The sequence below is a fragment of the Arachis stenosperma genome, chromosome 7 (genome assembly GCF_014773155.1).
Source record: "Arachis stenosperma cultivar V10309 chromosome 7, arast.V10309.gnm1.PFL2, whole genome shotgun sequence".
Lineage (NCBI taxonomy): Eukaryota > Viridiplantae > Streptophyta > Magnoliopsida > Fabales > Fabaceae > Arachis > Arachis stenosperma.
Window position 1 is genome coordinate 35,098,806 of NC_080383.1, and position 25,342 is coordinate 35,124,147.

At 40.9% G+C, this 25,342-nt stretch overlaps 1 protein-coding gene and 1 non-coding gene across 2 annotated transcripts; one reads left to right on the plus strand and one right to left on the minus strand.

The window, feature by feature from the left end:
• Positions 1-869: 869 nt before the first annotated feature.
• LOC130942460 (small nucleolar RNA R71) lies at positions 870-977 on the plus strand. The gene has a single exon (XR_009071030.1). It is a non-coding gene; the product is annotated as a small nucleolar RNA R71 (small nucleolar RNA).
• An 11,810-nt stretch (positions 978-12,787) lies between these two features.
• On the minus strand, positions 12,788-13,186 carry LOC130939694 (uncharacterized). Its single transcript, XM_057867785.1, has one exon. It carries the CDS (start codon positions 13,184-13,186, stop codon positions 12,788-12,790), a length of 399 nt encoding a protein of 132 aa, XP_057723768.1.
• Positions 13,187-25,342: the final 12,156 nt, after the last annotated feature.

Genomic DNA, 25,342 nt, shown 5'->3' on the forward strand with positions numbered 1-25,342 from the left:
TCAGATTCCCATTGTTCCTCATTGAGGAACTCAGAGGAGATTGGTACACGCCCACTGAGGTCTTCCTCAGTGGCGTCCTCCTCCTCTCTTTCCTCTCCATATTCGGCCATGTCTATGGCTTTGCACTCTCCTTTTGGATTTTCTTCTGTATTACTTGGGAGAGTGCTAGGAGGGAGTTCAGTAACTTTCTTGCTCAGCTGACCCACTTGTCCTTCCAAATTTCTGATGGAGGACCTTGTTTCATTCATGAAACTTTGAGTGGTCTTTATTAGATCAGAGACCATGGTTGCTAAGTCAGAAGTATTCTGCTTAGAACTCTCTGTCTGTTGCTGAGAAGATGATGGAAAAGGCTTGCTATTGCTAAACCTGTTTCTTCCACCATTATTGTTATTGAAACCTTGTTGAGGTCTCTCTTGATTCTTCCATGAGAGATTTGGGTGATTTCTCCATGAAGAATTATAGGTGTTTCCATAGGGTTCTCCTAGGTAATTCACCTCTTCCATGGAAGGGTTCTCAGGATCATAAGCTTCTTCCTCAGATGAAGCATCCTTAGTACTGTTTGGTGCATTTTGCATTCCAGACAGACTCTGAGAAATCAAATTGACTTGTTGAGTCAATATCTTGTTCTGAGCCAATATGGCATTCAGAATGTCAATCTCAAGAACTCCTTTCTTCTGACTAGTCCCATTGTTCACAGGATTCCTTTCAGAAGTGTACATGAATTGGTTATTTGCAACCATTTCAATCAATTCTTGAGCTTCTGCAGGCGTCTTCTTCAGATGAAGAGATCCTACAGCAGAGCTATCCAAGGACATCTTAGATAGTTCAGAGAGACCATCATAGAAAATACCTATGATGCTCCATTCAGAAAGCATGTCTGAAGGACATCTTCTGATTAATTGTTTGTATCTTTCCCAAGCTTCATAGAGGGATTCTCCATCCTTCTGTCTGAAGGTTTGGACTTCCACTCTAAGCTTACTCCATCTTTGTGGTGGAAAGAACTTTGCCAAGAAGGCATTGACTAGCTTTTTCCAAGAGTCCAGGCTTTCCTTAGGTTGAGAATCCAACCATATTCTAGCTCTGTCTCTTACAGCAAAAGGGAATAGCATCAGTCTGTAGACCTCAGGGTTAACCCCATTAGTCTTGACTGTGTCACAGATTTGCAAGAATTCAGCTAAAAACTGATGAGGATCTTCCATTGGAAGTCCATGGAACTTGCAATTCTGTTGCATTAGAGAAACTAATTGAGGCTTAAGCTCAAAGTTGTTTGCTCCAATGGCAGGGATAGAGATGCTTCTCCCATAAAAATCAGGAGTAGGTGCAGTAAAGTCACCCAGCACTTTCCTTGCATTGTTTGCATTATTGTTGTTTTCGGCTGCCATGTCTTCTTCTTCTTTGAAGAATTCGGTCAGGTCCTCTAAAGAGAGTTGTGCTTTGGCTTCTTTTAGCTTTCTCTTCAAGGTCCTTTCGGGTTCAGGGTCAGCTTCAACAAGAATGCCTTTGTCTCTGCTCCTGCTCATATGAAAGAGAAGAGAAAAAGAAAATATGGAATCCTCTATGTCACAGTATAGAGATTCCTTGAAGTGTCAGAGGAAAAGAGAAATAGAAAGAAGAAGGGGAAGAGAATTCGAACTTTAATTAGATAAGGTTCGAATTGTGCATTTAGAAGGAGTGGTACTCCATAAATAGAAGGATGTGAGAAGGAGGGAAAAGGATTTTCGAAAATTCAATCAAAAAGATGTTGATAATTTTCGAAAACTGAAAGTGGAAAAGAAATCAAGTGATTTTTGAAAAAGATTTTTAAAATTAGAAGTCAAAAAGATTTGATTGAAACTATTTTGAAAAAGATGAGGTTAAAAAGATTTAATTGAAAAGTTATGGTTTTAAAAAGATGTGATTGAGAAGATATGATTTGAAAACAATTTTAAAAGATATGATTTGAAAACAATTTGAAAAGATATGACTTTAAAAATTAATGACTTGCCTAACAAGAAAAGATATGATTCAAACATAAAACCTTTCTTAATAGAAAAGGCAAAAAATGTTCAATCAAATCATTAATTGTTAGTAAGTATCTTTGAAAAAGGAAAGAAATTGATTTTGAAAACATTTGATTGAGAAGATATGATTTGAAAAAGATTTGGTTTTGAAAAACTTTGAAAACTTGAAAAAAAATTGATTTTGAAAACAAAATCTTCCCCCTAGCACCATCCTGGCGTTAAACGCCCAGAATGGTATACATTCTGGCGTTTAACGCCTAAAATGCTACCTTTTTGGGCGTTAAACGCCCAACCAGGTACCCTGGCTGGCGTTTAAACGCCAGTCTGCCTTCTTCACTGGGCATTTTTGAATGCTCAGCTTTTTCTGTATAATTCCTCTGCAGTATGTTCTGAATCTTCAATTCTTTGTATCATTGACTTGAAAAGACACAAATTAGAAATATTTTTTGGATTTTTAATAATCAAAATGCAACAAGAATCAAATAACAATGCATGCAAGACACCAAACTTAGCAGTTTGTATACTACTGACACTAACAATATGAGAATGCATATGAGACACACAAAATACTTCAAGTCAATAGAGTTCAAAGATCAGAACACAAAAATCATCAAGAATTACTTGAGGATCCTTAAGACACATGAATGAATGCATGCAATTGACACCAAACTTAAGATGAGACACTAGACTTAAGCATGAAGCATCAAATATTTTTGGTTTTTATGATTTTGTAAATTTTTTTGTATTTTTGGAAAATTAAGTGGAAAAAGGTATCAAAATTCTCAATGAGAATTCCAGGAATCAGTGCAATGTTAGTCTAAGACTCCGGTCCAGGAATTAGACATGGCTTCACAGCCAGCCAAGCTTCCAAAGAAAGCTTCGGTCCAAAACACTAGACATGACCAAAGGTCAGCCAAGCCTTAGCAAATCACTGCTCCAAAAGCAAGATTGATACGAAATCAACAAGCTCTTGTGGTGATAAGTTGAAACCTCGGTCCAATCAGATTAGACATGGCTTCTCAGCCAGCCAGATTTCAACAAATCATCATGAAACTCTAGAATTCACCTTCAAGAATTTCGAAAAAAAAATACCTAATCTAAGCAACAAGATGAACCGTCAGTTGTCCAGCCTGAACAATCCCGGGCAATAACACCAAAAATTTGATGTTGTTGCCGGATCTTGGCACTGATGTTACCAAAGGCTTGCTCAAAACTAGAACAATCCCCGGCAACGGCGCCAAAAACTTGGTGCGCGAATTTGTGAACTATACTTTTTCACAACTCTCATAATCCCTGGTAATGGCTCCAAAAACGTGGTAGCCCAATACCATGGCATTACACAACTTCGCACAACTAACCAGCAAGTGCACTGGGTCGTCCAAGTAATAAACCTTACGTGAGTAAGGGTCGATCCCACGGAGATTGTTAGTATTGAAGCAAGCTATGGTCATCTTGTAAATCTTAGTCAGGCAAACTCAGATATATATGGTGATGAACGAAAATAACATAAAAGATAAAGATAGTGATACTTATGTATATCATTGGTGTAAGAGCTTCAGACAAGTGTATGAAGATCCCTTCCCTTCCGTCTCTCTGCTTTCCTACTGCCTTCATCCAATCCTTCTTACTCCTTTCCATGGCAAGCTCGTATAGGGTCTCACTGTTGTCAGCAGCTACCTCCCATCCTCGCAGTGAAAGCTAATGCACACACTCTGTCACAGTGCTGCCAATCACCGGTTTGGTTCCCTCCCCTACCGGAATAGAATAACTCTTTTGCGTCTGTCACTAACGCCCAGTAGGTTACAGGTTTGAAGCACGTCACAGTCATTCAATCATTGAATCCTACTCAGAATACCACAGACAAGGTTAGACCTTCCGGATTCTCTTGAATGCTGCCATCAGTTCTTGCCTATACCACGAAGACTCTGATCTCACGGAATGGCTGGCTCGTTTGTCAGGCGAGCACTCGGTTGTCAGGCGATCAACCATGCATCGTGCAATCAGAAATCCAAGAGATATTCACTAAGCCTCAGATGCTTGTAGAACAAGAATGGTTGTCAGTCACCTTGTTCATGGGTGAGAATGGTGATGGGCGTCAATCATCACCTTCATCATGTTGAAGAACAAGTGATATCTTGGTAAAAGAACAAGTGGAATTGAATGGAAGAACAATAGTAATTGCATTAATACTCGAGGTACAGCAGAGCTCCACACCTTAATCTATGGTGTGTAGAAACTCCACCGTTGAAAATACATAAGCATAAGGTCTAGGCATGGCCGAATGGCCAGCCTCCCAATGATCTAAGAACTAGAATGTCCAAAGATGATCTAGAGATCTAAAAGTGATCAAAAGATTTTTATACAATAGTAAAAGGTCCTACTTATAAGAAACTAGTAGCCTAGGGTGTACAGAAATGAGTAAATGACATAAAAATCCTCTTCCGGGCCCACTTGGTGTGTGCTTGGGCTGAGCAATGAAGCAATTTCGTGTAGAGACTCTTCTTGGAGTTAAACGCCAGCTTTGGTGCCAGTTTGGGCGTTTAACTCCCATTTGGGTGCCAGTTCCAGCGTTTAACGCTGGGATTCCTTGAGGTAACTTTGAACGCCGTTTTGGGCCATCAAATCTTGGGCAAAGTATGGACTATTATATATTGCTGGAAAGCCCAGGATGTCTACTTTCCAACGCCGTTGGGAGCGCGCCAATTGGGCTTCTGTAGCTCCAGAAAATCCGCTTCGAATGCAGGGAGGTCAGAATCCAACAGCATCTGCAGTCCTTTTTGGTCTCAGGATCAGATTTTTGCTCAGGTCCCTCAATTTCAGCCAGAAAATACCTGAAATCACAGAAAAACACACAAACTCATAGTAAAGTCAAGAAAAGTGAATTTTAATTAAAAACTAATAAAAATATACTAAAAACTAACTATATCATATCAAAAACATACTAAAAACAATGCCAAAAAGTATACAAATTATCCGCTCATCACTGAGCGAGCCTTTGTGACTGTCTTGGAAGAACACTGGGGTCAACCTCCCCATCTCGACAGAAAGAAATTTCTAACCAATCCCTCTCTTCTTCAAACTGAGCTGGGTATTTTGTGTTTCCTTTTTTATCTATTCTATATTACTCGTAACTGTCCTTTCTGACTTGTAGCTTAATTTCTATTTTATTTGTAGAGGCGATGAAGAATAATGAATCCATGAAAGCTTTTAAAAGAGCACAGAGGGCGACTGCTGCCAAAAGCATCTCGGCCAAGGCGGCTGGGGAAGGATCCTCCCAAGTGCACGTGAAGCCGTCTGTGCCGAGTTCCCCTGGGGTGAAGAAGGTGATCCCTACTCCCCGAGTTCGTCTGGTGGATCCTCACCCTACTTCTGCTGCTCCTTCTGTTGCTCCTCCCAATAAAAAATAAAAAACAGCTGAGCCTTTCGACCTCAACGCTCCCGATTTTAATGCCATTGAATTTATGGATCAGCAAATCGGTCCCTATGGTACCCTCTCCATGGACGATGTGTCCATCCTCCATCATTTGGAATTTATGGCCCGAAATCACGTACAGATGGCGTATATGGCGGCTGCTATATACCGGACTGCTCAGAATCTTCCTCTCCATGCTACCAAAGCATTTATGGAGGAGGCAAAGCAGGAGTTTGACCGGATGAAGGGGCTGAAAGAGGAACTTAAATTAAAGGTGACCAAGTTGGAGAAGGATCTAGAGAATGAAAAGGCTAGTTCCCTTTCACTGGCAGCTTCTTTGAGGTTGGTTGAGGACACAGCCCTGATGCATAAGGAGAGTTACGTTACGACTTATCGGGAAGTGATGCGTCTGAGGTGGGAGTTGGATAATGTCCAGGAAGATTATTCTGAGCTCCAAGGTCATCTTGTTGGTAGCGTGACTGCTGCTTACAAGAATTTGAAGGAGCAAGTTCGGGTCATTGCTCCCGAGGCCGATCTCGCCCTTTTCAGCCTGGACAACGTTGTCAGGGATGGCAAGATTGTCCTTGATGACGAGGGTGATGATGATGCTGATCCTCCCCCTGTGTCCTCTGCCAAAGTGTCGGCCTCTTCTGCCCCTCCGGTTGCACCTGATTCAGATTGCCAGGTTCTGAACTGGGAGGATGGAACTATAGATACTGTGCCTATTCAGACTCGCCCTCCTTCTCCTTGTCCTGATGCTGCCAAGAAGGCTCCTGATGCTTGCTGATCTCTTTCTAGATATTTATGTAGTTGGCCCGGCTTGTGGGCTTTTTGAAACTTTGTTTATTTTGCTGACAGTTTCTAGTTGCTTGTTTTAGCAACTTTTATTTTGAAAAACAAAGAGTAGCTCGCTATCTTTGGTAGGTGTTGATGGCCGCCGAGGCTTTTTTAACTTTGTAGATTATATCAAGGTTTTTGACTTTGTTTTCTCTTCTGCTTTCTGAGAATGCTGGAACCTTACGGCTCGACTTCTTGAGATTGCTTTTTTTTGTTTATGGCTTGGATCCTTTGAGTTTGTGTCTATGTGGGTCCGACTTGTTTCTCGGTTTTCTCGCCTTTGTACGTATTTTTGGCGCTCCGTAACCGATTCTTTTGCGTTGGTCCCTTCTAAGTTATTTCTGTAATCCCTTTTCTTGGACATTGATAAGGTTTCTTTGAGGGATTACTTTTATAACTTTGTTTTCGTAGGAAACCGACTTCATTAGGTCGATCTCTTTCTAAGTTATTTTTGTAATCCTCTTTCTTGGGCCTTTGTCAGGTCTCTTTCAGGGATTACTTTTATAACTTTGTTTTCGTAGGAAACCGACTTCATTAGGTCGATCTCTTTCTAAGTTATTTTTGTAATCCTCTTTCTTGGACCTTTGTCAAGTCTCTTTCAGGGATTACTTTTATAACTTCGTTTTGTAGGAAACCGGCTTCGTTAGGTCGATCTCTTTCTAAGTTATTTTTGTAATCCTCTTTCTTGGACCTTTGTCAGGTCTCTTTCAGGGATTACTTTTATAACTTTGTTTTGTAGGAAACCGACTTCGTTAGGTCGATCTCTTCTTAAGTTATTTTTGTAATCCTCTTTCTTGGACCTTTGTCAGGTCTCTTTCAGGGACTACTTTTATAACTTTGTTTTGTAGGAAACCGACTTCGTTAGGTCGATCTCTTTCTAAGTTATTTTTGTAATCCTCTTTCTTGGACCTTTGTCAGGTCTCTTTCAGGAATTACTTTTATAACTTTGTTTTGTAGGAAACCGACTTCGTTAGGTCGATCTCTTCTTAAGTTAAAGTAATCCTCTTTAATAGGGTTGGCCAGACCTCCTTCCAGGGCTTACTTATAACTTGGGTTGACTTGGTCCGACTTCTGAACGTCGGCCAGTCTTTAAGTTATTATTTTAGCTATCCGTAAGACCTCGTCAGGCTCTTTTTTGGATTGCTTTCGATAACTTCTTACATTATTCTGTGTTCATCTTTGCCAATTTGTAGAAAGTGGTTGGCATCTCTAGATCGTCTTTTGGGTGAATCGCGTTTTCACCTTTATCGGACGGTTATCTTTATCGTGATCGTGCAGTGAAATTATTTTTCACTTTCTGCCGATCTGTTGCTTTATAATCGGATGATGAATACTTCAGATTAATGCGTCTTGAAATCTTGTAGAATATCTAAATAAATTTCATTCAAAGAAAAGTGCAAAATATATACATGTGGGAATTTTTTCATCCTTTTAAGTCGAATAATGTCTAGGTCTCAACCTGGTGCCTCATTAAAAAACCTTTTCAGGAAAAAGAGTGCATCCAATAATGAGATCCTTTCCATTTTCTAACTGTAGTACCTTCTTAGGTTGCAGGCGTGCCATGATTTGGGAAGCTCTCGTCCATCGAGTTCGGACAGTCTGTAGTAGCCCTTCCCAAGTACTTCTATAACTCGGTAGGGTCCTTTCCAGTTTGCTGCCAGCTTTCCTTCTCCTGGTCGAGTTGTTCCAATATCATTTCGGATTAGGATAAGATCGTTCTCTGTAAAACTTCTCGGTACTACCCTTTGATTATATCTGGAAGCTATTCTGCCCAAGCTATTCTCGGGACAGGACATCTGTGAATTCTGCGATAAAGTCGGCCAGATACTGTGATTTGATGGCCGTCCGAGCTTCATATTGGAGGTCGAATTCTGACAGCTCGACTACCCATTGTAGAATTCTGCCTGCTAAGTTTGTTTTCTGCAATATTCCTTTTAGGGGCTGGTTAGTTCGAACCTTAATGGTGTGAGCCTGGAAGTAAGGGCGGAGTCGTCAGGATGTTAGAATGAGAGTATAGGCGAATTTTTCTATTTTCTGGTAGTTCAGCTCAGATCCATGTAGTGCTTTGCTGATGAAGTAGACGGGTTGTTGTCCATTCTCGTCTTCTCTGACTAGTGCTGAGGCTATTGCCCGGTTTCCTACTGCGAGATATAATATGAGTGGTTCTCCTTCTCGTGGTTGAGATAGGATAGGTGGCTGTCCTAAGAACTTCTTAAAGTCTTGGAAGGCTTGCTCACATTCTGTTGTCCATTCGAACTGTTTTCCCTTTCTTAAAGTAGCATAGAAGGGGAGAGATCTTATCGCAGCTCCTGCTAAGAATCGGGATAAGGCGGCCAATCTCTCGTTGAGTTGCTGTACTTGTTTGACACAGGTTGGGCTCTTCATGTTGAGTATGGCCTGACATTTGTTTGGATTTGCTTCAATTCCTCTTTGTGTGAGCATGGAACCTAAGAATTTGCCCCCTTCTACTGCAAAGGTGCATTTTGCGGGATTGAGTCGTATGTCATGCTTTCTTATGGTGTCGAACACTTGGGCCAGGTCGGACAATAATGTCTCTTCGCTTTGTGTTTTTATTAGCATGTCGTCCACGTAGACTTCCATGACTTTTCTGATGTGATCCGAGAAGACTTTATTCATTAGCCTTTGATAAGTAGCTCCTGCGTTCTTGAGACCGAAAGGCATTACAATGTAGCAGTAGTTTGCTTTCGGTGTTAAGAACGAGGTCTTTTCTTGATCTGGTGGGTACATGGGGATTTGGTTGTACCCCAAGTATGCGTCCATAAATGAGAGATATCTATATCCGGAGGAAGCATCTACCAGAGCGTCAATACTTGGGAGTGGGTATGGATCTTTTGGACAAGCTTTGTTGAGATCGGTGTAATCGGTGCACATTCGCCACTTTCCATTTGATTTTTTCACCAAGACAACGTTGGCTAGCCATAGTGGGTATTTGACTTCTCTTATGAATCCTGCTTCCAGTAGTGCTTGTACTTGTTCTTCCACAGCCTGGGATCGCTCTGGCCCAAGTTTTCTTCGTCTCTGCTGTACCGACTGAGATCCTGGGTACACCACCAACTTATGACTCATTAGCTTAGGGTCTATTCCTGGCATGTCTGCGGCTTTTCACGCGAAGAGATCAACATTATCTCGTAAGAATTGTATTAGTAATTCTTTTGAATTTTCTCTTAGGATTGTGCCGATATTAGTTATTTTTTCCGACGTATCCCCGATCTAAATCTTCTCTATCGCACCTTCTGGCTGTGGACGAAGCTCTTCTCGTTGTTGGACTCCGCCCAGCTCGATTGTGTGGAACTCTTCTCCCCCGCCTCTGAGGTTTAGGCTTTCGTTATAACAATGACGCGCCATTTTTGATCTGCTTTTATTGTGGCTATTCCTTTCGTAGTGGGGAATTTCATACATAGATGTGGGGTCGAGACTATTGCGCCAAGTTGGTTGAGTGTTGTCCGACCTATGAGAGCATTATAAGCTAAACTTACATCGACCACGATGTAGTCTATTTTGAGGGTCCTGGATTGGTTTCCTTTTCCGAAGGTTGTATGTAGTGGTATGTATCCCAGTGGTTGAATCGGTATATTCTTTAAGTTCTTTTTCTTCTAAGCCGAGTTTATCGAAGGCTGTTTTGAGTAAGATGTAGGCGGAACTCCCTTGGTCTATTAAAGTGCGGTGTAGATTGGCATTTGCCAATATGATGGTGATGACCATGGGATCGTCGTGTCCTGAGATGATGCTAGAGGCGTCCTCTTTAGTGAATGTTATTGCCGGGATGTTGAGTGCTTCTTCCTTTCCCTCGACATGATATACTTCTTTGAGATATCTTTTGCGAGATGATTTGGAGATCCCTCCTCCTGCGAATCCACCATGTATCATGTGGACATGCCTCTCTGGCGTCCGAGGTGATCGTTCGGTTCGTTCGTTATCTTCATCCCTTCGTCTCTTTCTTTGATCATCATCTCGGGTGGCCAGAAATCGATCTAATTTTCCTTCTCTTACCAACTTTTCTATGATATTTTTTAAGTCGAAGCATTCATTTGTGGAGTGTCCTCGGACTCGATGGTATTCACAATATTCCTTCCGGTTTCCTCCTCCCCTTTTTCCTTTGAGTGGTCGTGCTGGGGGGATTTTTTCCGTATGGCAGACTTCTTTGTATATCTCGACCAGGGATGCTCTGAGAGGAGTGTAATTATGGTATTTTTTTATTTTCTCCCCTTGTCGATCTTCTTTTCTCTTGGATTCCTTGTCTTTGTCTCGGTAGGAGGCCCCCGATTTTGAGGTTTCCCCTAATCGAGTGTTTTCTTCCATGTTGATATATTTCTCTGCTCGTTCCTGTACTTCGTCTAAGGAGGTCGGGTACTTTTTTGATATAGACTGGCTAAAAGGTCCCTCTCGTAGGCCGTTGATGAGTCCCATGATGGCGGCCTCTGTTGGTAGACTTTGTATGTCCATGCACATTTTGTTGAATCTCTCCATGTAGTTGTGGAGGCTCTCCCGATCTCCTTGTTTGATCCCTAGTAAGCTGGGGGCGTGTTTGGCCTTATCTTTCTGAATGGAGAATCTGGCTAAAAATTTTTTAGCTAGGTCATCAAAGCTTGAGATGGACTTAGGGGGCAGGTTGTCAAACCATCGGATTGCCGTCTTTGTGAGGGTTGTTGGAAAGGCTTTACAGCGAACGGCATCTGGGGCGTCGGTGAGGTACATTCTACTTCTGAAGTTGCTGAGGTGATGGTTGGGGTCCGTGGTGCCATCATACAAGGTCATATCCGGGAGTTTGAAGTCTTTTGGAATTTTGGTTTTCATGATTTCCCTGGTGAACGGGTCTTGCTCTTTACGTGAATTTTCTTCGAGAATGGCCCAAGGGGCTTTTAATTTAAGGTCAACTTCTAATTGCTATAGTTTTTCTTCCAATTCTCGACGTCGTCGCACCTCTCTTTGTAGATCTTTTCCGATTTCCCGTTGTTGTTGGGTTTCTTTTTCAAGTTGTTTTAGGCGGTCTAGGAGCGCTTCTATTGCCCCCGAATTTGGTGAGTCTTTGTCCTTGTTGGTTTCCGGGGTATCTTGCAGCGTGACATCCGCGTTCTTGTGCGGTGTTCTATTTTCCAGATCTGAATCATGGTCATTGTCATGGTCGTCTGCCATGGTGATGGGATGACTTCCAGGTTCCCCGGCAACGGCGCCAATGTTTCGAGGGTTACCTAAAACTGTAGGTCGATCTCGGACGAGATCTTCTGTACTGGTCGGAGCTGTTGTGTCTGACGTGTTGATGGTGGCTGGAGCCGCCGTGTCCGACTTGTTGGACTTTGGTGGTAGTGCTGATCCTTCGTCCCCGGAGGGTAGGGGGTACCTGCAAGGGACTCCGATGCTTAAGTTAGCAAGGGTATTAAGCAGGTATTGAGTAGAATCAGAGTATGAGTTATACTTGGGTGCTCCAGTGTATTTATAATGGTGAGATGTGACCTTCTGTGGATAAGATAAGTTAGTTATCTTATCTTATCTTTATCTTATCTTCAGGTGAGGTCATCTTATCTTCAAGGGAACCGCCCTTCTCCCTGTAGGCTTGGGCTGCCCTTGGATTTGGGACATGTTCCTCTATTTGGGCCCTTTGTTTGGACTTTCCTGTGACTTGGCCGAGCTCTTTGAGAAGAGGTCGGGTTGTCCTGACCTGAAGAGGTCGGTCGCTTTGTCTGTCGAACATCCTGGGTCGGACAGCTCGACCCAGGGTATGAACAGTGCCCCTGCTTGAGCTCGGACTTCTTTGAGGTCGAGTCTTTGACTTCGGTCCTTCTTTGGTGAAGCCGAACTCAAGCATTTTGTCGATTCCTTTGTAGCAGCTTTTGAATGTAGAACGTTTTCCTCTAAAAGCGCGCGTTTTTATATCAGCGCTTTTTTGGGGATGCGAGAGGGTTTTAATATCTGCATTTAATTGGCATTAATTGTCCCGTTTTCTCTTGGTCTTTTATTTTAAATTTCTCAATCAAAAAACGGTTTTGCGTGGATGGCCAGATTGATAAAATGGCAAGGACGCGTGGGGCATTCGTTCGCGTGGCAGGGCTTGTACTTTTAGCACGAGTCCAACCCAAGTCCAGCTCAACTCTCGGCCATACACCCTTTTTACGTCGATTTATAGGGCACGCGTTCGCGTGGGTGACGCGGACGCGTGGGAGACCTTTTTCCCACATGACACGGACGCGTGGGCGGCGCGGTCGCGTGGGACAATTTGTGCCACAGGGACACCTCCAGCCACACTTTTGCGTGACTCTCTGTTTCTTTTATTCTCGTGTCTAAGGCACCTATGACGCGGACGCGTCATCGACGCTGTCGCATCGTGTGCTCTCTCTTTTTTTTTTTAAGTAGAAATATGCAATATGCTGTATGTGGATGAGATGCAAAAGATAGGCATTAGTATTGAGAAGAGTTATTGACAAGGGAGGATAAGGAGAGGGGAAGGAACGATCATACCCTGGTGGGTTGTCTCCCACCCAGCACTTTGCTTTAACGTCCTTAAGTTGGATGCTCCACTAGCTCAGTCTTCTGCTGTGGGCGGATCTTCCAAGAGGAAGATCTCTAGTTCTTGGTTTTTTTTCATCTTTTCACCATGGAATAACTTCAAGCGATGTCCATTGACCTTGATAAGTTCCGAGCTTAAAGGATGGCTCAAGTGAAAGACTCCGTATGGTTCCACCCGCTCTACTCGATACAGACCATCCCATCTGGATCTCAGCTTGCCTGGCATGAGTCGCATTCTGAAGTTGTAAAGTAGGACTAAGTCCCCTGGTTGGAATTCTCTTCTCTTAATGCTCTTGTCATGCACAGCCTTCACCTTCTCTTTATACAGCCTAGAGTTTTCATAAGCTTCAAGGCGAAGGCTCTCTAATTCTTGTAGTTGTAACTTTCGTTCAGCTCCGGCTCTCTCATAGTCCATGTTACATTCCTTTACCGCTCAGAAGGCTTTGTGCTCTAACTCAACTGGGAGATGAAAGGCCTTTTGATGAGCGGATAATTTATACGCTTTTTGGCATTATTTTTAGGTAGTTTTTAGTAAGTTCAAGCTACTTTTAGGGATGTTTTCATTAGTTTTTATGTTAAATTCACATTTTTGGACTTTACTATGATTTTGTGTGTTTTTCTGTGATTTCAGGTGATTTCTGGCTGAAATTGAGGGACTTGAGCAAAACTCTGAAAGAGGCTGACAAAAGGACTGCTGATGCTGTTGGAATCTGACCTTCCTGCACTCGAAATGGATTTTCTGGATCTACAGAACTCCAAATGGCGCGCTCTCAACGGCGTTGGAAAGTAGACATCCAGAGCTTTCCAGCAATATATAATAGTCCATACTTCATTCGGAAATTGACGACGTAACTTGGCGTTGAACGCCAAGTACATGCTGCTGTCTGGAGTTAAACGCCAGAAAAATGTCATGATCCGGAGTTGAACGCCCAAAACACGTCATAACTTGGAGTTCAACTCCAAGAGAAGCCTCAGCTCGTGGATTGATCAAGCTCAGCCCAAACATACACCAAGTGGGCCCCGGAAGTGGATTTATGCATCAATTACTTACTCATGTAAACCCTAGGAGCTAGTTTATTATAAATAGAACATTTAACTAATGTATTTGACATCTTTAGTCTCAGTTTTGTTTTATTCTTCATCCTAAGAGGCTATTGATCACGTTTTAGGGGGCTGGCCATTCGGCCATGCCTGAACCTTTTACTTATGTATTTTCAACGGTGGAGTTTTTGCACACCATAGATTAAGGGTGTGGAGCTCTGCTGTACCTCAAGTATTAATGCAATTCTATTTTATTCCATTCAATTCTCTCTTATTCTTATTCCAAGATATTCATTCGTACCCAAGAACATGATGAATGTGATGATTATGTGACGCTCATCATCATTCTCACCTATGAACGCGTGTGATTGACAACCACTTCCGTTCTACATGCAACAGAGCTTGAATGTGTATCTCTTAGATTCCCCAACAGAATCTTCGTGGTACAAGCTAGATAGATGGCGGCATTCATGAGGATCCGGAAAGTCTCACCTTGTCTGTGGTATTCCGAGTAGGATCCTGGGAATTCGGAAAGTCTAACCTTGTCTGTGGTATTCCGAGTAGGATTCCGGTAATGAATGACTGTGACGTGCTTCAGACTCACAAGTGTTGGGCGTTAGTGACAGACGCAAAAGAATCAAGGGATTCTATTCCAGTAGGAGCGGGAACCAACCAGTGATTAGCCGTGCTGTGACAGAGCGCGTGAGCGTAGTTTTCACTGCGAGGATGGGATGTAGCCTTCGGCCAGTGTGATGCCTCCAGACGATTAGCCATGCGAGTGACAGTGCAGAGGACCATTTTCCCGAGAGGAGTAAAAGTAGCCATCGTCGAACGGTGAACCCCTATACACAGCTTGCCATGGAAAGGGGTAAGAAGGATTGAGTCGAAGCAGTGGGAAAGCAGGCGTTCTTGAGCCATACAGTATCTCCATTCGCTTATCTGAAATTCCCACCAATGAATCTGCATAAGTATCCCTTTTATTATTTCTTTTTATTTATTTTCGAAACCATAAACCAATTTAATCTGCCTAACTGAGATTTACAAGGTGACCATAGCTTGCTTCATACCAACAATCTCTGTGGGATCGACCCTTACTCACGTAAGGTTTATTACTTGGACGACCCAGTACACTTGCTGGTTAGTTGAACGGAGTTGTGAATTCAACTGATGCCAATTTCAAATTCCATAAAAGTACAAGGAGTACAACTTAAAGAATATGGATCACAATTTTGTCCACCAAGTTTTTGGCGCCGTTGCCAGGGATTGTTCGAGTATGGACAACTGACGGTTCATCTTGTTGCTCAGATTAGGTAATTTTCTTTTCAAAAATCTTTTTCAAAATTTTTCTTTTATTTTTTGTTTTTCCGTACATTATTTTCGAAAAAAAAAATTTAATAAAAATCCAAAAAAATTAGAAAATCATAAAAATAAAAAATATTTTGTGTTCTTGTTTGAGTCTTGAGTCAATTTTTAAGTTTGGTGTCAATTGCATGCTTTAAAAATTTTTCTTGCATTTTTTCGAAAATTCATGTATTCATAGTGTTCTTCATGATCTTCAAGTTGTTCTTGATAAGTCCTCTTGTTCGATCTTGATGATTTCTTGTTTTGTGTTGTTTGTTGTTTTTTATATGCATTCTTTGTTTGTTAGAGTCCATGCATTAAAAATTTCTAAGTTTGGTGTCTTGCATGTTTTTTTTGCATCAATAATTTTTCAAAACTATGTTCTTGATGTTCATCATGATCTTCAAAGTGTTCTTGGTGTTCATCTTGACATTCATAGCATTCTTGCATACATTCATTATTTTGATCTAAAAATTTCATGCATTGAGTATTTTTGTTGTTTTTCTCTCTCATAATTAAAAATTCAAAAATCAAAAAAATATATTTTCCTTATTTCCCTCCAATTTTCAAAATTTTGGGTTGACTTGGTCAAAAATTTTTAAAATTAGTTGTTTCTTACAAGTCAAGTCAAAATTTCAATTTTAAAAATCTTATCTTTTTAAAATCTTTTTCAAAAATCATATCTTTTTCATTTTTTTTATAATTTTCGAAAATTTCAAAAATCTTTTTCAAAATATTTTCAAAATCTTTTTCTTATCTTTATATCATATTTTCGAAAATTAGCTAACAATTAATGTGATTGGTTCAAAAATTTGAAGTTTGTTACTTTCTTGTTAAGAAAGGTTCAACCTTTGAGTTCTAGAATCTTATCTTGTAGTTTCTTGTTAGTGAAGTAAATAATTTCAAAATTTTTGAATTAAATCTTTGTATCTTTTATTTGAATTTTATCTTTTTCAAAATTTGATTTCAAAATATCTTATCTAACTTTTTATCTTCCTATCTTTTTCAAATTTGATTTCAAATCTTTTCAATCAACTAACTAACTTTTTGTTTATCTTTTATCTTTTTCAAAACTATCTAACTACTTTTCCCTCTCCAAATTTTCGAAAATATCTCTCTCTTTTTCAAAAATTCTTTTTAATTAATTAATTGTTTCATGTTTTAATTTTAATTACATTTTATCTCTAATTTTCGAAAATTACTAACCTCTTTTTCAAAATTATTTTCGAAATTTCCCTTCTCTTTTCTTCTTCTATTTAATTATTTAATTACTAACACTTCTCTCCACCTCTCTTCATCCAAAAATCCGAATCTCCCTCTTCATTCTTCTACCCCTTCTTTTTCTACTAACATAAAGGAATCTCTATACTGTGACATAGAGGATTCCTCTTCTTTTCTTGTTTTCTTCTCTTTCATATGAGCAGGAACAAGGATAAAGGCACTCTTGTTGAAATTGATCCAGAACCTGAAAGGACTCTGAAGAGAAAATTAAGAGAAGCTAAATTACAACAATCCAGAAATAACCTTTCAGAAATTTTCAAACAAGAGAAGGAGATGGCAGCCGAAAATAATAATAATGCAAGGAGAATGCTTGGTGACTTCACAAAGCCAACATCCAAGTTTGATGGAAGAAGCATCTCCATTCCTGCCATTGGAGCCAACAACTTTGAGCTGAAACCTCAGCTAGTTGCTTTAATGCAACAAAACTGCAAGTTTTATGGACTTCCATCTGAAGATCCCTATCAGTTCTTAACTGAGTTCTTGCAGATCTGTGAGACTGTAAAGACGAATGGAGTTGATCCTGAAGTCTACAGACTCATGCTTTTCCCTTTTGCTGTAAGAGACAGAGCTAGAATATGGTTGGATTCACAACCCAAGGATAGCCTGGACTCCTGGGATAAGCTGGTCACTGCCTTCTTGGATAAATTCTTTCCTCCTCAAAAGCTGAGCAAGCTGAGAGTGGATGTTCAAACCTTCAAACAAAAAGATGGTGAATCCCTCTATGAAGCTTGGGAAAGATATAAGCAGCTGACCAAAAGATGTCCATCTGACATGTTTTCAGAATGGACCATATTAGATATATTCTATTATGGTCTCTCTGAATTTTCAAAAATGTCATTGGACCATTCTGCAGGTGGATCTATTCACCTGAAGAAAACGCCTGAAGAGGCTCAAGAACTCATTGACATGGTTGCAAACAACCAGTTCATGTACACTTCTGAGAGGAATTCCGTGAATAATGGGATACCTCAGAAGAAAGGAGTTCTTGAAATTGATGCTCTGAACGCCATATTGGCTCAGAACAAAGTGTTGACTCAACAGGTCAACATGATCTCTCAAAATCTGAATGGATGGCAACATGCATCCAACAGCACTAGAGAGGCATCTTCTGGAGAAGCTTATGATCCTAAGAACCCTGCCATGGCAGAGGTTAATTACATGGGTGAACCTTATGGAAACACCTATAACTCATCATGGAGAAATCATCCAAATTTCTCATGGAAGGATCAACAAAAGCCTCAACAAGGCTTTAACAATGGTGGACGCAATAGGCTAAGCAATAGCAAGCCATATCCATCATCTTCTCAGCAACAGACAGAGAATTTTGAACAAAACACCTCTAATTTAGCCAATATAGTCTCTGATCTGTCAAAGGCCACTTTCAGTTTCATGAGTGAAACAAGATCCTCCATTAGAAATCTGGAGGCACAAGTGGGCCAGCTGAGTAAGAAAGTCATTGAAACTCCTCCCAGTATTCTCCCAAGCAATACAGAAGAGAATCCAAAAGGAGAGTGCAAGGCCATTGATATACTCAGTGTGGCCGAATGCACAAGGGAGGAGGAGGACGAAAATCCTAGTGAGGAAGACCTCCTGGGACGTCCCTCAAGTAAGAAGGAGTTTCCTATTAAGGATCCAAAGGAATCTGAGGCCCATATAGAGACCATAGAGATTCCCTTAAACCTCCTTCTGCCATTCATGAGCTCTGAAGACTATTCTTCCTCTGAAGAGGATGAAGACGTGACTGGAGAGCAAGTTGCTCAATATTTAGGAGCTATCATGAAGCTGAATGCCAAGTTGTTTGGTAATGCGACTTTGGAAAGTGAACCTCCCTTGCTCATTAATGAACTGGATACTTGGATTCAGAAAATTCTACCTCAAAAGAAACAAGATCCTGGCAAGTTCTTAATACCTTGTACCATAGGCACCATGAGCTTTGAAAAGGCTCTATGTGATATGGGGTCAGGGATAAATCTGATGCCACTCTCTGTAATGGAGAAGCTGGGGATCATTGAGGTACAACCTGCCTTGTTCTCATTACAACTGGCAGACAAGTCATTAAGACAAGCTTATGGAATAGTAGAGGACGTGTTAGTAAAGGTTGAAGGCCTTTACATCCCTGCTGATTTCATAATCTTAGACACTAGGAAGGAAAAGGATGATTGCATCATCCTTGGAAGACCTTTCCTAGCCACAGCAGGAGCTGTGATAGATGTCAACAGAGGTGAATTAGTCCTTCAATTGAATGGGAACTACCTTATGTTTAAGGCACATGGTCATCCCTCTGTGACAGAAGAGAGTAAGCATGAAGAGCTTCTCTCAGTTCAGAGTCAAGAAGAGCCCACACAGTCAAACTCTAAGTTTGGTGTTGTGAGGCCACAACCAAAATCTAAGTTTGGTGTTAAGACCCCATATCCAAACTCTAAGTTTGGTGTTGGCAACTATACAACATTGACCTGATCACCTTGTGGCTCCATGAGAGCCACTGTCAAGCTACTAACATTAAAGAAGCGCTTGTTGGGAGGCAACCCAATTTTATTTATCTAATTTTATTTTATTCTATTTTATTGTTATTTTGTGTTTTATTAGGTACATGATCATGAGGAGTCACGAAAAAATCATAAAAATTAAAAACAGAATCAAAAACAGCAGAAGAAAAAAAATTCACACCCTGGAGGACGCACAGGCTGGCGTTCAACGCCAGTAAGATGCATCTGGCTGGCGTTCAACGCCAGAACAGAGCATCATTCTGGCGCTGAACGCCAGAAACAAGCAACATCCTGGCGTTGAACGCCAGAAATGTGCCCAGAGAGGAAAAACTGGCGCTGAACGCCAGTAACAAGTATGAAACTGGCGTTCAACGCCAGAAACATGCTTTACATGGGCGTTGAACACCCAGAATGTGCACTAATGGGCGTTTAAATGCCAGAATGATGCACGAAGGCATTTTACATGCCTATTTGGTGCAGGGATGGAATTCCTTAACACCTCAGAATCTGTGGACCCCACAGGATCACCTCAGGATCTGTGGACCCCACAGGATCCCCACCTAACATATTCCCACCTTACCTTTTAATCCTAATCACACTCTCCTATTCCCCATGTCACACTTCCCAACACTCTTCACCAATCACCTCAATTCCTCTTCCCAATTACCCCATTCACCACTCACATCCATCCACTCTTCCCCATAAACCCCACCTACCTTCAAAAATTCAAAACCAATTTCCCACCCATTCCCACCCTAAATGGCCGAATACACACTACCCCCTCTCCCTATAAATACCCTTCCATTCTCCTTCATTTTCACACAACACAAACCCCTCTTCTCTCACTTAGCCGAACCCACCTCTCTCCCTCTCTATCATATTTTCTTCCTCTTCTTCTTCTCTTCTTTCTTCTCTTGCTCGAGGGCGAGCAATATTTTAAGTTTGGTGTGGTAAAAGCATAAGCTTTTTGTTTTTTCCATTACCATCAATGGCACCTAAGGCCGGAGTATCCTCTAGAAAAGGAAAAGGGAAGACAAAAGCTTCCACCTTCGAGTCATGGGAGATGGAAAGATTCATCTCCAAGAGCCATCAAGACCACTTCTATGATGTTGTGGCAAAGAAGAAGGTGATCCCTGAGGTCCCTTTCAAGCTCAAGAAAAATGAGTATCCGGAGATCCGACATGAAGTTCGAAGAAGAGGTTGGGAAGTCCTAACCAACCCCATACAACAAGTCGGAATCTTAATGGTCCAAGAGTTCTATGCCAATGCATGGATCACTAGGAACCATGATCAAGGTATGAACCCGAGTCCAAAGAATTATCTCACAATGGTTCGGGGGAAATACTTGGATTTTAGTCCGGAAAATGTGAGGTTGGCGTTTCACTTTCCTATGATGCAAGGAGATGAACGCCCCTACACTAAAAGGGTCAACTTTGATCAAAGGTTGGACCAAGTCCTTATGGACATTTGTGTGGAAGGAGCTCAATGGAAGAGAGACTCCAAAGGCAAGCCAGTCCAACTAAGAAGACTGGACCTCAAGCCTATAGCTAGAGGATGGTTGGAGTTCATTCAACGCTCTATCATTCCTACTAGCAACCGATCTGAAGTTACTGTGGATCGGGCCATCATGATTCATGGCATCATGATTGGAGAGGAAGTAGAAGTTCATGAGGTCATTTCCAATGAAATCTACAAAATAGCCGACAAGCCCTCACCCATGGCACGACTAGCTTTTCCTCACCTTATTTGCCATCTATGTTACTCAGCTGGAGTTATCATAGAAGGAGACATCTCCATTGAAGAGGATAAGCCCATCACCAAGAAGAGGATGGAGCAAGCAAGAGAGACCCCTCACGGTTCTCAAGAGATGCATGAGGAAGCTCATCATCAAGAAATCCCTGAGATGCCTCAAGGGATGCACTTTCCTCCCAACAACTATTGGGAACAACTCAACACTTCCTTAGAAGGTTTGAGTCACAATGTTGAACAACTAAGGGTGGAACATCATGAGCACTCCATCATTCTCCAAGAAATAAGAGAAGATCAAAGAGCAATGAGGGAGGAGCAACAAAGGCAAGGAAGGGACATAGAAGAGCTTAAGGACATTGTTGGACCTTCAAGAAGAAGACGCCACTAAAGGTGGATTCATTCCTTGTTCTTTATTTCTTTCTGTTTTCGGTTTTTAATGTTGTGTTTATCTATGTTTTGTGTCTTTATTTCATGATCATTAGTATGTAACCATGCCTTAAAGCTATGAATAAAATCCATTAATCCTTTACCTCTCTTAAATGAAAAATGTTTTAATCCAAAAGAACAAGAAGTATATGAATTTCGAATTTATCCTTGAATTTAATTTAATTATATTGATGTGGTGACAATACTTTTTTTTTCTGAATGAATGTTTGAACAGTGCATATGTCTTTTGATCTTGTTGTTTATGAATGTTAAAATTGTTGACTCTTGAAAGAATGATGAACAAAGAGAAATGTTATTGATGATCTGAAAAATCATGAAATTGATTCTTGAAGCAAGAAAAAGCAGTGAAAAAAAAAAAGAAAATTTTGGCGAAAAAAAAATTAGAAAGAAAAAGAAAAAGCAAGCAGAAAAAGCCAATAGCCCTTAAAACCAAAAGGCAAGGGTAAAAAGGATCCAAGGCTTTGAGCATCAATGGATAGGAGGGCCCAAGGAAATAAAATCCAGGCCTAAGCGGCTAAACCAAGCTGTCCCTAACCATGTGCTTGTGTCATGAAGGTCCAAGTGAAAAGCTTGAGACTGAGTGGTTAAAGTCGTGATCCAAAGCAAAAAGAGTGTGCTTAAGAGCTCTGGACACCACTAACTGGGGACTCTAGCAAAGCTGAGTCACAATCTGAAAAGGTTCACCCAGTTATGTGTCTGTGGCATTTATGTATCCGGTGGTAATACTGGAAAACAAAGTGCTTAGGGCCACAGCCAAGACTCATAAGTAGCTGTGTTCAAGAATCAACATGCTTAACTAGGAAAGTCAATAACACTATCCAAAATTCTAAGTTCCTAGAGAAGCCAATCATTCTGAACTTCAAAGGAAAAAGTGAGATGCCAAAACTGTTCAGAAGCAAAAAGCTACAAGTCCCGCTCATCTAATTATAATTAATATTCATTGATATTCTGGAATTTATAGTATATTCTCTTCTTTTTATCCTAATTGATTTTCAGTTGCTTGGGGACAAGCAACAATTTAAGTTTGGTGTTGTGATGAGCGGATAATTTATACGCTTTTTGGCATTGTTTTTAGGTAGTTTTTAGTAAGTTCAAGCTACTTTTAGGGATGTTTTCATTAGTTTTTATGTTAAATTCAAATTTCTGGACTTTACAATGAGTTTTTGTATTTTTCTGTGATTTCAGGTGATTTCTGGCTGAAATTGAGGGACTTGAGCAAAACTCTGAAAGAGGCTGACAAAAGGACTGCTGATGCTGTTGGAATCTGACCTCCCTGCACTCGAAATGGATTTTCTGGAGCTACAGAACTCCAAATGGCGCGCTCTCAACGGCGTTGGAAAGTAGACATCCAGAGCTTTCCATCAATATATAATAGTCCATACTTCATTCGGAAATTGACGACGTAACTTGGCGTTGAACGCCAAGTACATGCTGCTGTCTGGAGTTAAACGCTAGAAAAACGTCATGATCCGGAGTTGAACGCCCAAAACATGTCATAACTTGGAGTTCAACTCCAAGAGAAGCCTCAGCTCGTGGATTGATCAAGCTCAGCCCAAACATACACCAAGTGGGCCCCGGAAGTGGATTTATGCATCAATTACTTACTCATGTAAACCCTATGAGCTAGTTTATTATAAATAGAACATTTAACTAATGTATTTGACATCTTTGGTCTCAGTTTTGTTTTATTCTTCATCCTAAGAGGCTATTGATCACGTTTTAGGGGTCTGGCCATTCGGCCATGCCTGAACCTTTTACTTATGTATTTTCAACGGTGGAGTTTTTGCACACCATAGATTAAGGGTGTGGAGCTCTGCTGTACCTCAAGTATTAATGCAATTCTATTTTATTCCATTCAATTCTCTCTTATTCTTATTCCAAGATATTCATTCGTACCCAAGAACATGATGAATGTGATGATTATGTGACGCTCATCATCATTCTCACCTATGAACGCGTGTGATTGACAACCACTTCCGTTCTACATGCAACAGAGCTTGAATGTGTATCTCTTAGATTCCCCAACAGAATCTTCGTGGTATAAGCTAGATAGATGGCGGCATTCATGAGGATCCGGAAAGTCTCACCTTGTTTGTGGTATTCCGAGTAGGATCCTGGGAATCCGGAAAGTCTAACCTTGTCTGTGGTATTCCGAGTAGGATTCCGGTAATGAATGACTGTGACGTGCTTCAGACTCGCAAGTGCTGGGCGTTAGTGACAGACGCAAAAGAATCAGGGGATTCTATTCCAGTAGGAGCGGGAACCAACCAGTGATTAGCCGTGCTGTGACAGAGCGCGTGAGCGTAGTTTTCACTGCGAGGATGGGATGTAGCCTTCGGCCAGTGTGATGCCTCCAGACGATTAGCCATGCGAGTGACAGCACAGAGGACCATTTTCCCGAGAGGAGTAAAAGTAGCCATCGTCTAACGGTGAACCCCTATACACAGCTTGCCATGGAAAGGGGTAAGAAGGATTGAGTCGAAGCAGTGGGAAAGCAGGCGTTCTTGAGCCATACAGTATCTCCATTCGCTTATCTGAAATTCCCACCAATGAATCTGCATAAGTATCCCTTTTATTATTTCTTATTATTTATTTTCGAAACCATAAACCAATTTAATCTACCTAACTGAGATTTACAAGGTGACCATAGCTTGCTTCATACCAACAATCTCTGTGGGATCGACCCTTACTCACGTAAGGTTTATTACTTGGATGACCCAGTACACTTGCTGGTTAGTTGAACGGAGTTGTGAATTCAACTGATGCCAATTTCAAATTCCATAAAAGTACAAGGAGTACAACTTAAAGAATATGGATCACAATTTCGTCCACCACCTTTTCATAAACCAAGCGGAAAGGACTCATCCCAATCGGTGTCTTGTATGCTGTCCGATATGCCCAAAGCGCATCTTAGAGCCTGGTGCTCCAGTCCTTTCTATGAGGCTTGACTACCTTTTGCAGTATGCGCTTTATCTCTCTGTTAGACACCTCTGCTTGCCCATTAGTCTGGGGATGATAGGCTGTTGATACTTTATGAATGATCCCATGCCTCTTTAGTAAACTTGTTAGTCTCCTGTTGCAAAAGTGAGTGCCTTGATCGCTCACGATTGCTCGTGGTGATCCAAAGTGACAAATAATATGGTTTCTAATAAAGGAAATAACGGTGTTAGCATCATCAGTACGGTAGGAATTGCTTTCACCCATTTAGAAACATAATCTATAGCTAACAGTATTGATAAACGAAATTTAGCATGCCGATTTAGAATTCAAAGATGAATATGGTCGTGAGTTTAGTCTAATCGACACTTAAATTTTGTACCCAAAAAAATCCTACAATCTATAACCGAAAGTACTAGTCTCCCGAGTCGTCCTCCCTTGGAATTGCCAAAGTGTGCATCTTATTGATTAGAAAGTCTTGTTAGGATTCTTTCAAGGTTTTAGCAAAGTAATAGGAAACAAACAATCAATCATTAAAAGACTTGGCTTAGGGTTGGCATTAGAAATTCTATCCTTATAGTTCCTTCATTGATGACAACAATTAGGCTTTGCTTCATTTAGTCAACCCCTAGGTGTAGAGGAAAGTTAAATGAGAATAATCAACTTGAGTCACAAGTCCTAGCTTCACCTCATGGGAATCTAGCTTTAGTGCACTCCAAGTCAATTAGCAATCCCTAATTCCAAATCAACAATTGACACAACTATTCAACTTCTTCTAATGGCCCAAACCCTATGCCAAGTAAGAAATTTCTACTCCATAACTAGTGTTGACATTTTATCAAACATTTGATGAGCAAGAATGAAAGTCATAGTAAAATGAGAGAAAAGTAGAATTAAAAGTATTGCAACACAAGAAACTAACAACAATTATCAAAGAACAACAATGAAAATCAAATTCTCAAGGTATTGATAAAATCCAAAACTACAAAGTTGAATTCTAGATCTATGAGAATTGAGCAATTACAACCACTACTTGAAATTGGAGAAGAAGATCTATGATATGAACAAAGTGAAGTGAGAATTGCAATGGATCTCACCAAGGAGTGATTGAAAATTCATAATTTGGATGAAGATGAACCCTAGTGAAAGCTTGGAATCTCTCTCTCCTTCTCCAAGAGTGTAACCAACTATCCCCTCAAAAATATCTAAAATCTAAAAAATGAACTAAAAGTCCTTAACCCTTGCTCCTTTGGTCTTCTTAAGCTTTTCCTGCCAAGGCATTTCCCAAA

What these genes read in the sequence shown, in the direction of transcription:
- LOC130939694 (XM_057867785.1), bottom strand. Translation starts at nt 13,186, where the DNA reads ATGGACTATGAGAGAGCCGGAGCTGAACGAAAGTTACAACTACAAGAA.